Source organism: Alnus glutinosa, chromosome 10, assembly GCF_958979055.1.
Source record: "Alnus glutinosa chromosome 10, dhAlnGlut1.1, whole genome shotgun sequence".
NCBI lineage: Eukaryota > Viridiplantae > Streptophyta > Magnoliopsida > Fagales > Betulaceae > Alnus > Alnus glutinosa.
The window spans coordinates 28066736-28079596 of record NC_084895.1 but is presented as its reverse complement, the minus strand read 5'-3'; the positions used below and the strand labels follow the sequence as shown (position 1 = coordinate 28079596).

Below are 12861 nucleotides of genomic sequence, written 5' to 3'. Positions count from 1 at the left end.
TGGGTATTGCCGCATTGGGGGTTTGTTACTGGGTTGCTTGTGTTGTTTATAGAATTGTGTTAGATTTTGTTATTGATTGTTTCTGGATAAGGGGCATTGGGGGTTGTTACTGGGTTGCTTGTGTTGTGTATAGAATTGTGTTAGTTTTTGTTATTGATTGTTTCTGGAGGTATTGGTGGTTTTTTTAATTTGATTGATTCTGTTGTCCCTGCGTGTTTTTCTACCGGGTTTGATTCATTTGGATGGATTAAGAAACTGTGATTTGGCTATTCCTTCCTTAAATATACTGGAATCGCTGTGAACGAGTTTGGAGTAGGTTTTAGGGGTCAGAGATGCCAAACTTTATAAACTTAAGAGAGGTATGAAGAGTTTGTGGTGTATTATGACCAGTTATCATTCTCAAGTATAAAGTAGGAAGAAGAAATGGATGGTTGCATATCTATTTCTTCAGCTATGTGGGACTTAATTTTGGTTTACCACTTTCTACTGGTATATCTTGTTTATTAGCAAAGTTTGTACTTGAGGTGTTCAAAAGTTGGAGAGGGGTGGGTGGGAAGAGCAAGGGTATTACTTCCTGGCGAGCTCTGCCAGTAGGTTTGCTGTGGACATACTCAGCCGCAAGCTTGAGATGCTTTTCTTGGTTCTGGTTCATCTGAGTTTTGAGTCAGTCTTTTTTGAAGTTCTACTTGCTCTCTGTTTGGGTTGTTAATATTGGTTTAGGTGCCTTAGTAAGTATTCATGCTTCGTAGGTTTTACCTGAATGGGTGCTTAATAATTGGGATGCTTTGCATCAAAGCTGAATTGATATTGGATGAATTTGAGTCTAGTTGATGTTTAGATCTATTTGGGGTGGCTGGATAGGGTTCTCCCTTGGGTTTTGCCGTGTTGGGCTTAGGTTTGGCTTGAGTTGGATTAATACTTGCTACTGACAAGGCAGGTGAATATACATTTTTTTGGCAGAATTGAAGTAGATTTACAAGGTGTGGGGTGTAGCAGAATATGGGTTGCAGGAATATTGTGTGTTCAACATATTTCATCTCTATTGAATTTTAATGGGTTTCAAGAATTCAAAAGATTTGGTATGATTAATTACCCAGAAAAAAGATGATTTTGCATGATCTAGCAACTGTTTTATTTTCGAAAAGAATGGTTCAGTATTTGCAACTACAAACTTAACCTTATTTTCAATTTGTATTGGCAGGAATATGTGATTGTGTTAGTTAAGAATGGCAAGCGCAAGGAAGAAGCAAGGAATGAGTTGCGTGTGTTTTTGGATGATGACACTGATTCTTTTGTATCTTGGTAAAATTTAGTCCTCTTTTATGCGTAAAGTTGAGGCCAAATCGATTTGTTTTCTTTCAACAACTCAGTCCTGGTCATCCTTTCAACTGCTACATTATTTACCTTTTAACATACCTTTTTTATTTAACAGGTTGTGGGATCACCTGGCTTCAAATTTGGATCTGTATGTACAACCTCAAGACACTTATATGGATGAAGCTCCCAAAACAAAACCCACAGAAGGTGAACAAAGTGGGAAAAATGAGTCTCACCTTTCAAATGCTGAATCAGAAAGAGAAAAGTATAATAAGTTATCTAGAAGCCGGCACAATAGGGAATGGAAAGGACTAGTGAGAGATGCAGTTGAACCTCCTCCTCTTCGGAGCTCTGATATTGAAAGAATTCATTTTGAGGAAAAACCCTATCGCAAAGACAGTCGTGTAAAGAGGTCTCCGTCTCCCCGACCTTCATTTCAAAGGAAAAGGGGTCGACCTGATGAGCATGAGAATAAGAAGGTTTGGAATATTTTTTTTTCCTGAATATAAAATGAAGTTTAGTTTCTTTTTAAATTTGAGTAAAAGAAGTTTACTAGATATGTATATACAGACTTAAATTAAAGGAGGTCTTGCATTCTTTTGTGTTTTATTTAATTTTGATGGGAAGTTTGAATGAGAGAGAGTAATAAGATTTTGCTAAGACGAGAATTGACCTGGCAATAATCTTGAGGAGCTGTTGGTTGGAGTTGTATCGACTTACCCTATGCGCACAAATCCCACAAACACTCTTGTGGCAATGTACATTCAGTCCTATGTAGGGAGTGAGAGTTTGGATCTGTTACCCTTTTTTTTTCCCAATGCCACCGTTAATGTGTGTGTGTATATATATATATATATGGTATTGTATATTATATCACATGAAATTCTATAGCCTATGTAATTGGTGTGAGCTTGCCTTTTACAACTGAATAAATTTAATTTGTCTTTCGAATCTTACTGTTAAATCATTTAAATTCTCTAATACTATAAGATCCATTACTTGATTACTATGGGAAGTTTCTTCCTAGGCTTGAAAGAGATTCAGACCACTTGGTGTGTAGGCTTCCAGACAAGAGATTTCTTTTACTCTATTGCACCTTTTAACTTTGACCTAGCTGATGTTGAAGTGTGGCGTATGATGCTTCATAATAGGACCCAAGATTAATTATACTTTTCACGAAGGGAACCTTGGTAGTTTTTTAATATGCACTTTTGTTGCATCAATTTTCCTAAAAGGACCTTCATCCAAAAGAGCGTCCTACTTACAACAGTAAACATTTTGAAGTTGGTAAATAATTTGTACAAATGAACTTTTGGTATCTGCTTCCTTCCAGGCTTCCACTAAATTTTGTCACATTTGGCATTCTCTCTCTCTCTCTCTCTCTCTCTCTCTCTCTCTCATACAAATAACCAAACACACTTATTCTTCCTTTTCTCTTCTTTTTTAATTTTCTATTTCTAAAGATAATTCAAAGTTCAAGCATGTTTTGTTGCATGGTGAGCTATGCAGGCATAAAGTGGATCTTGAAATTCACTAGCTCAACCTCCATCCTGCTCTTGTGGGGGAAGGAGGCGCCATTTGAGTCAGAGCTCATTGGCCTGGACATGTATCACAAGATCATAGTTTGAATATGTTTTAATTGTGCTTATGGCTTAATAGCTCACTGTCAAATGCTGTTTCATATATGATTTGCTGATTCAATCTTGATGGGAAGGTCCTAAACTTTCGTAATTTTTTTGCCCCTCAAGAATCTTATGATGCTGTCCTTCTCAGTTATCAGGAAAAAAGAAAAAAGAAATTCTGTTGTAGTCAGACAAATGGTGTTGCAGATCAGTGTTATTTTCCATGTCGCTCTTTCATATGTGCTTTTTTTTTTCATTGCTTTACAAATTCTGATCCATTGAAGAAATTTTTGGCAGAGGGAAGCAATTCCTCAAGTAAATATTGATGCTCCTAGGCGGCTGCTTCAGTTTGCAGTTCGAGATGCAGTGGCAACTTCAAGGCCATCTAATTTGGCAAAGGAGCCAAAATTGAAGCGTCTTCGTTCCGTTGTTTCCACGTCCACTAGTGACATATCATTGGTTGATCGCCCTCAGCGGATTAGGTCTGTTGCCAGAGTGCCGAATTCTATGGCTACCGTAATTAGAGCTGTGGCAGAAGCTGCAGAAGATGTGATAAAAGTTAAACCCTCTGGGAGTGTGTTTGACCGACTTGGTCGTGGGATGGATGTATTAGAGACCAGTGGCCAAGATGCAGAGTTTAGAGAAGCTGCTGTTGAGGATGGAGAATATGGAGATATGAACGAAATTCAGGGGCAAACAATGTCTAGGAATCATCAAAGAATTGACTACAGTGGTCAGTATGTTGGCAATATGACCATGTTGGAAAGTGAAACTGGTTTGGCATCTGATTCTACTTCTGACAATGAAGGATATGACGGTGTCAATGTTGTTGGCCGTAAAGTTATGGATGTTTCTCATACTGCCTCCTCTGCTGGAAACAGGGGTGAGGATTCGCTGATGGTTCAGTATAGCGTCGCTAAAAATGCTGATGATGTCATTCGACGAAGTAAGGATCAGGATCAACCTGTGGTGGCTGCAAACACTTCTCGTAGTAAGATAGTGAACATTTCCGTGAATGTAAATACTTGGAAGCCACCTCACTATCAGGAGCATAGGGAGGTTGGGGAAATCGATAATCGGAAACCTTTACAGGAGAGTGATGCAGGATCTGCCCAGACTGCTTTGCGACTTCTGAAGGAGAATAGCAATCCTACAGTTGGTAATGGAAATGTAAGATGTTCATGTGCATAAATACGTAGTCATATGCATGCATACACAATATATAAGTCTGAAATAGTATGCATGTATATACGCCTTTGCATATATCAATATTTCTCAATTCTTTAGTCTTTATACTGGATTGCTGGCATTGAACTTGCATTGTTGATGATAAACAGGCAAAACCTGCCACAGATGCTCAGAGAACATCCCAGCAGACACAGTCATCCACTCCTGGTGAGTGTGAGCTATTAAAATTAGGCTTCTTGGTTGTAAATTCCTTGATGATTTCTCTCTCTTCTGTTGTGGATCTAATGTGATACCTGTACTATACTTTCTTTTTGAAAATGCTTTTTTGTGTGGTATTCTGCAGGTTTATATGCTGCTGGTCGTCCTTTAGAGGATGCTGATTCTAGAACAATTTTTGTCAGCAATGTAATAACTCATCCTTGTGTCCTTCTGGGTACGGAAACATACCTGTGTTCCTGACGTGTTATATGTATTGTTCTTAACAGGTTCATTTTGCTGCCACCAAGGATAGTCTTTCTCGGCATTTTAATAAATTTGGGGAAGTTCTAAAAGTGGTTATAGTTACTGATGCAGCAACAGGGCAACCAAAGGGGTAAGATATTTCAGATGCTTTGCTTTCTTATTTATATGTCCCAATCTTTCTGTTCGTTCTAGGGAAAAAGACATTTTTTTTCTTTAATAACATTTTACTAGATGATATTATTTGAGCAGGTCTGCTTATGTAGAGTTCATGAGAAAAGAGGCAGCAGACAATGCTTTATCTCTGGATGGAACCTCGTTCCTGTCACGGATTCTCAAGGTATCACTTATAGAAGCTGGATTTTCTTTTGTGGTTAGAAATGATAGTCTTTTTGCTTTTCTGCTGGTGTGCTTGTGGCATGTGTGGCTTTTCTTTTCTGGTGGGTAGTCTTTTTTCTCCCTGCATTTTTTGAAAAACTACTGTAGTGGTGATTACTAGCTTAAGTTATCCAAAAGTTTGAACAGTTAATTATGGTCTAGCATAGTGACGTAGGGCAGATGAAGGGGATCTGTCTGTGTGTTATTGTGATGCATTTAGCCATTTAGGGTCCTGAGAATATATGAATCTGGGGTCTATTATTTTAGGAGCAAGTGCTAGGGTTTTGTAGATTGAATTAGGGTTTGAAAAGATTGAGTTCTTATGGATGAAAGAAGCTGGAAACTGGTCAAGAAAAATAAGTTAGGATTTTAAGGTTTTAAAGGTTATAGAAGGAATTTGATTTTAGGTTCTAAAGGAGGGAGAAAAGAGAGAATTTGTTGCTTTCATGCACTGTTGTAAACAGAGACATAAACAGCAACCGTTTGCCAAAGAGGAGGGGAAGGACACTTTTAAGACATCTTATTCTTGCTTGACGCATTGCAGTTCAGCAACGTTACAAAATATTGTAATATTTCTGGTGGAAACCACTTGTGGCATGTGTCTTGTCCTTTTGGCGGGCTTATAACCCAACAGATTAGTATTTTAGGGTTGCGGAACCAAGAGTTTCTTTAAAACTTATGTGAAATATTTTTGGTAATACAACTACTGGTCTTAGTGATGGAAAGTCAAGAGAAGCAAAGATTGACTCATTAAATTGAAATCATCATGCAAAGAAGTTGAAATGGTCAACAATAAATGGCTGAATTTACAGTAACATTATAGTTATGCTGACGATTGTCTTACTAAACATCAACAGCACTTGAGTTTTGAATTTATACAGATAATGAGGTTAACAAGTGCATCATGCAAGCCATACCATGGAAGAATAGTTGTGTGGTTATGACATTTAATGATGTGAAATACACGATGTTCTTGGTTGTTGCTTTTAAGATGTGGTTGCTGAAGCAAGCTCTCTCCAAATGACTTATTAATTGCAGGTTGTGAGGAGAAGTACTGCCCATCAAGAAGCTGCCCCTATGATGACATGGCCTCGCATTGCCCGAGGCTCTCCATTTGCTGCTGCTAGGTTTGCCAGGGTTCCTTTTCCAAGAGGCATGCCTGGTGCATTTAGGGCTCGCCCTCCAATTAAACCTGGTGCCAGGAGCTTGCAATGGAAGCGGGATCCTCAGGCTACACTGACTGAGAGTGGTGCTCCTGTCTCTGGAAATGCTGTTCCATCACTGGCTGCTCGTAGTCTCACCTATGTCAGAACAGAACCTAAGCCAGATGGGAATTAGGGTACAACCTAGTTCAACAAAAAAAAATCCTTTGCGAAATTCTGAAGTGCAATTGTGCCAAAGTGCACTTACTCAAGGCGGCCTGAACTTCCACGAATTCTCTTATTCTTGGAATACGATTCTTCTGTACATGGGCATTTTGCGGGGTAGAGAAGGTCTGAAGCACAGTAATACTTTTTGGCTGGTAAATTTTTTTGGCTGGGGAAGAAATGTATTTTTTTTTTTTGGGGGGGGGGGGGGGGGGGGGGGGGGGGGGGGGTGGGGGGATGCAGAAGGGTGGAGTTTTTGTGGATCTGAGATGAAGAAGAGTTAAGAGAAAATGGTCTGGATCAATTTCGTTGGTGTTTCTTACCAATCTCTATGACTGGAATTTGTGCATAGGAATATCTTTATATGCTTTGTATTTCTTACTATTATTTTGGTGATAAAAAGAAAAAAGAGAGGACGAAAAAGGCAGAGGGGAGGAAAAAAGGGAAAAGAAACTGGATGAGTTTCCTGGGTATGTACATGGTGCCACATCATGGTAATTGCTTTCTTATTGAATTGATAATATATTCTCCTTTTGCATGTTCTTGTTTTGGTTTTGGTTGCACGCTTGCACATACAGAGTAGGATGTGAGAATTGCCAATACCTTCTATTTTGAACCTTGCATTATTAGAAGTTGAACTAGTATGAGATTTCAGATTGTTTCTCATCGTGTGTTTATGTTTTATAACAACGTTGTTGTTGTTTTATTCTTATTATTATTTTAATATAAAAAAGCTTAATCTTTTCTCTAGCATTTATTTGAAATGTTTCATTTCTTTCCATGATCCGTCTCTTATTCTCTCACTTCCACGTCTCTTATTTGAGACAATATTTAATTAGTATGAAAAAATGATGAGGAAAGTTATTGAAGAGTTTATTTAAATAGGAAAACATTTTGGTTATCTAAATTTAAATTTTTTTTAAGGGATAACTTCACAAAAGGGTATTGAAATAATTGAATTGTACGCCGTTTTGAGATAAGGGTACTGAACTAGCAAACGTCTCAAACTGGGGTATTCAAGTTTCCAAACGTCTCACTTAAGAGCACTCCGTTAGGATTTGCTGTTAAATCCTGCAAAAATTCTCAAAATACCCGTGTTTATTTTTTAAAAAAATTATAAAATTTTTCAAAGATTCAGGCATGAGTATTTTTGTAAATTCTGTTAAATTCTGACCAACACCTAGATCCTAACATTTTTTTTTTTTTTTTCTAAAAAAAAATAAGGGTATTTTGAGTACTTTGTTAGGATTTAACAACAAATCTTAACGGAATACCCTTAAGTGAGACGTTTGGAAACTTAGATACCCCAGTTTAAGACGTTTACTAGTTCAGTACCCTTATCTCAAAATAACGTATAATTCGATACCTTTTTGTAAAATTATTTATTTTTTTAAAGAAAATTGCTGCTGCGGGCTCACATTTTAGTTGCACGTTATTTTATGTTTAATGACTAAATTGTTAACTGAATATGATCATATACACCCCACCTTTTGATCAGACGGGGTACCTTTTGATTAGACTAAAGTATTGCAGGATAGAAAAGAATTGAATGGAATATCAATTTTCGTGTAGCTTAGATGCCATAAAAACAAAAAAAAAAAATAGCAAATCTCTTATTGCTTTTTTATTGGTTCAGATTTAATTATACTCTTTATCAATTATCATAAAAAATTTAAAATTAAATTTGAACGGATGAAAAAACTACATAAAAATATGGAAGGCTTTAGGGGGCAAAGCCATTAATTTAGAATTCTGTGTCTCTATTGCTGTTGAACCTACACGCTATTACACAATATTTACATTCATAGTCGTGGGCAGCACCTTTTTGTGATGATTAAAGTATGTTGACACTCAAGTTTGACCTTCTCTAAACAAACTAAATAAGATGTTGTATTCTGACAAATGATTAAATCAACCATTTATTATAAACATTAACTTTTTGAATATGTGATGATTTAATATAATATCAGTTTGAATCTTGATTCTATCATTCACTTCAAATTCTAATTAAATGTTTATTGAGAAAGAATGTTAGAATAGTAATCCGTTTGGGCTTTACAATCTTCGCAAATCAGCTTTATTTAGCATTACTCATATAAGAATTATAACTTGAAGATTCAAAGTAGGGGAAAAAAAGGATCCATAGTAGATGAGATGTTATTTTTTGTTACTGCTGTACTGATTATTCCTGTTAATTTGAGAGCAGTACGTATAGTGTTTCAAAAACCATAATGAGAATCTACACCCCCCCCCCCCCCCCACAAAAAAAAAACCCCTTAATGAGCTGCATGACATTTGGAGAGGAAGATGACTCCTAGCTATATGTCATTCGTGTCCATGTAGAATAGGGTATGTAACTGATGAGAAAGTATGCCTTATGGGTGTAGTGTGACATAGTTTCAATGCATATCAAAACCGGGTCGTGATTCCTTACAATTAGTTGTCCGAATTGTGTTATTGGCATCCCCTACAACTGGCTGTCCAAATTGCACACAATTCAGACAGTCCCACTCCCACATAAAGGGGAGCTGCAGAGTCTGCACCTCAAGCAGCCTGGAGCAAATGGGCCCCATAACTCCATCTCTACGTGGCTGCTCGAATTGGGTGCAATTTGAACAGCCAATTGCAGAGATCCTTATCCATCAAAACCTTAATCAAATTATTCCCCAGTTTTTGGTGAAAGAAGACACTATTAAACAGCTTGCCCTACCGAAGTACCATAGGTCCTCCTGTACTGAATACTTTAACCATCCTAAAATGACTTCAAAACAACATCCTCGGTCTCCAACTAATTCTAGAATCACAAAGATGGTGATCTCAAACAATGCCATCTAACACAATTGCATCCATGAACCTTAATTGCTGCTATGCCACTTGCCATGTCAATTGACTAGGGAAACAAGCAAATTTAATCTGAGAATTTGCGAAAAAGCAGGTAAGAGTACTGCATTGAACTTTTTTCTAATGAGAATTGCAAAAGGCTGTCAGGATTCTAGCCTGCTTGGGTGAATGATGAGAGATTTAGATGCAACCACCATTGTATGAACAATAGAGCACAGGATGAAGAAGGCAGAGGATGTAAATTTATATCAGCTACTTTCACTGGTAGAGTCAAAATTACAACGTCAAATAGGATAAGCATGCTTCTCAACTTCTAGAATTCATGATAGGCTAGCACTATGTTAGCTGAAATGAAGTGTTCCTAGGGGACTGATGGTGGTATTGATCTCAAACCCTCAATGTGGTTGCCTTTTGGTCTCATACCAAGATCGACAGATTGTTTGGTTTGTGTAAGGTTGACAATTTTTGACATGATTCGTGAACCTAACACGAAATTAATGGGTTAGGGTTGAAGAGTCTGATTCGTTTAATTAAATAGGTTAGATTAAGATTGACCTATATAATCTTATACCAATGCATCGATACAACTCGAACCCGATATGTGAATACGAATTACCATCCCTAATTTCGTGTGGTGGGATGGCAAAAGACTACTGACAATTGTTACCTCTAAAATCGTTAGCTGGACGAAGGTTGACAATGACAGAGAACTGCACATGGCAAGGACAGAGTGAATCAAACATAGACAACAGAACCAAGGGCCACATGGACAATTAGATGCCCAAGGCCGTTAGAAATGCCAATTGCTCAAGTTAACTCTCATGTCTAACCAAAATGATGATGCCGCTAAAGTGTTCACCGGCTGATTGAAAGTTTTGCTTCAAGATGTTTATCAGGTATGAGTCTTTGATGGATTTGGCACTTCACTAGGTTGGAATTACACGTACAGAGCTCCTAGAAGAGTGAAGCATACTCCCTGAAGTTCTCTATCAAACTAAAGAGTTTAAAAAAAGAAACCATTTAACTACTAGGTTAAACAGTATACAACATACGTTGGCACATAACAAAACAGAGCATCCATTTCTTAAAAACTGTATCAGACTCAAAATCAAGAACATCTAGATATTGATCATGAAAAACTATGAACTAACAAATTCCAACTCTAGGGAAATCCAACATAAATCTATATAATTATTTTTAGAACAAAGCTAATCATCTTGATAGCAGAGTGAACAAAAATCCAATTGACAAGCCAGCAATACACATGAAAGTAACTCCACGAACTCGAACGAAAAAGAGATTCAAATTCTTAGCAACCTGGAGAGTCAGAGTCAAAATCTGCAACCTACCTTGCTCCTCCATCTTCTTAAAGAAGTACATTGGCTTCAAGGATTGCCTTAACATGAAGGCCAATGCAAAAGGAAACCCAAATGCCACAGCGCTCTGAATTGAAATCTCAGAAACAGGTGAAGACTTGGTAATGTAAGCAATCCAAGCTCCAAGGCCAAGCTGAGCCAGACCCAGAAAAGCCACAGCTTTACTTAAACCATACATGGTCTTCATCATCCCTTCAAGAACTTCTCGGCTCTCATTGGCCAAAGCCGAGAGGTCACGTTCTACCGTTGGTCCCTCAATTTCTTGGTGCTTGAAATCAGGGTTTTGACTCGGGTAATGACTGGGATTTTGGGGTTTCTCAGATTCTGAGGATGAATCAGAGGTTGAATAAAATCTGGGTTTTCCTCTAGAAAACCAATAAAGGTCAAAACTGTTGAACTTGGTACTAGAACTTGAACATGGCCGTATCAAACTAAGATTGGAACTACTGGGTTTTGCACCAACCAAAGGATTTAGGGGTGAACTTTCTGTGAGTTTTTCATTTGGCAACAAAAACAGGTGAGAGTTTTGTGATCTGACAACAGAACTTGGGTATGACCCAACGGAACCAAGATGGAAACTTTGGGGTTTTGGGTGTGATGGATTACCAGATTTGGTGGAGTTTGAGGAAGGCGCAATGAAGACATTGAAATTTGGGTTTGAAAGTGTTTTTGTTGGGGATTGTGATACTGCAGAATTGAAGTATTGAGGGTAGAGCAATGAGAAGGGTTTGAAATTAGAGTTCTGAGAGTTCGAGGAGATGATGAAAGAGGTGGTGGATGATGGGAATAAATGGGATGATTTTGGAAGCTTAGAGCTGAGCCTTCGTGAAAACATGGCGGCCATGTGTGTATGTGTCGCGAGAGAAAGAGTTAGGTGGGAGGAACTTTGATGCTTTAGTTCTTCTGGACAGAGAAGAGGATCCAAAACCCAGCGAAATGAAAAATGAGCATGAAATCGATCAACACAAGCAAACCCACGAAAGAAGTGCAAATCTACTAGTCATACCCATCAACGGCAATGGACAGAGAAGGCATAGAATCAGGCAAAAAGTTCCATCAGTGGAGAACCCTAGAACAATAATATCGCATGAAATCCAGCAATATTCTCAGAGATCCAGAACCAAGCCTAAAACCACCAAAAATACCATTTTGGTTAACCAAGAAACCAGAAATAATAAGGTTTTAAGGGGGATAGAGTAAGAGAAACCATGGGTTTTTTCTTTTTCTTACCATGGGCTACCAGGCTATGTTATAATTTTTATTTTTTATTTTTATTTATTTTTTAATAAAAATATTAACCAACAAAGTCAAGGCGCAAGGAAAACAAAAATTCTCTCTTAATTTTGTTTATTTATTTTGAGAAATGCTAGACGTGAGCCTTTTGTCCGTCTCATGTCCCTCTTTTTCCAACGTGGCACTGACAATGAAGTTAAAAAAATGAACTCAAATGAGGACTCAGGATACGCAAATAATTTGCGCCATTAGACATTTTCCCCCCAAATTTTCTCTCCTTTCTCTTTCCCTCAAAAATCTCCTTCCCCATTTTTCGGCCGATCTCCAACTTTTCCGGCACTTTGCCCCCATTTTCCGGCCGATCACTCCCCTTTTTTGGCGGCGACCAAGCTCCCCTTTTTCCGGCAGAACTCCCCCTTTTCCAGCGCCGTCTCCACCACTGACCGAGCTCTCCACTACCAGCGCCGACCGATCTCAGCCCGTCTCAACTTCCTTCCCAAAGAAACTCTTCAGAGGTAAAACAACCTCTCCTCTCCGTTACTATTTCCTCTTCATTTTTTTTCTTGGGTGTTTTGAGCTTTTGTCCGTAGGTTTTGGCTCGTTGGTGCTTTTGAGAACAATCATTTCCTTCCCCATAAACAAAGGGGGTGCATTTCTAGCATGATGTATATGGAGATTTGCTCATGGTTTTTTTAAATTGCCTGATGAGTGGAAAGCCCGGGTTGACAACTCATGCACCATCTGTTTAGTGCATAGAGCTAATCTAAGGTTTATCTGATTATATATTGGTTATATTTAGGAAAGGGCAAACCCCAAAGAAAATTGTGGAGGATGATTCACATTCCTTGAAGTTTTCAAGGATTCCAGAGGAGTCTCTTCTGGGCATTAAGAGATGAATTAAGAGTTCTGCTTGGGAAAATTAGCCATGAAGTTGTAGGCTTTTATTTCTCTAGGACACCTGCTAGTGTGGATTGTAAATTGTAAATTTGGAGAAACAAATTGGTAGTTACCATTGTCTTATGATATGTTATATTTGAAATATATATATATATATATATAAACTATATCAACACAGAATTT

General features: G+C 38.0%; 2 protein-coding genes across 2 annotated transcripts in view; one reads left to right on the top strand and one right to left on the bottom strand.

The window, feature by feature from the left end:
• Positions 1–6535, top strand: part of LOC133879704 (uncharacterized) — a 7275-nt gene extending 740 nt beyond the window's left edge. The window contains exons 2-9 of the mRNA XM_062318406.1: positions 1202–1302; positions 1433–1796; positions 3237–4109; positions 4277–4334; positions 4471–4532; positions 4613–4719; positions 4839–4926; positions 6003–6535. Of these exons, the coding sequence (XP_062174390.1) occupies positions 1202–1302; positions 1433–1796; positions 3237–4109; positions 4277–4334; positions 4471–4532; positions 4613–4719; positions 4839–4926; positions 6003–6302 (1953 nt within the window). The 3' untranslated portion in view covers positions 6303–6535. The remainder of the gene's footprint in view (positions 1–1201; positions 1303–1432; positions 1797–3236; positions 4110–4276; positions 4335–4470; positions 4533–4612; positions 4720–4838; positions 4927–6002) is intronic.
• Positions 6536–10270: 3735 nt separating this feature from the next.
• Positions 10271–11769, bottom strand: LOC133880758 (uncharacterized). The gene has a single exon (XM_062319756.1). It carries the CDS (start codon positions 11390–11392, stop codon positions 10385–10387), a length of 1008 nt encoding a protein of 335 aa, XP_062175740.1. The 5' UTR covers positions 11393–11769; the 3' UTR covers positions 10271–10384.
• Between the last annotated feature and the right edge of the window lie 1092 nt (positions 11770–12861).

Coding starts and splice junctions, on each gene's coding strand:
- LOC133880758 (XM_062319756.1), bottom strand. CDS start 11,392: ATGGCCGCCATGTTTTCACGAAGGCTCAGCTCTAAGCTTCCAAAATCA.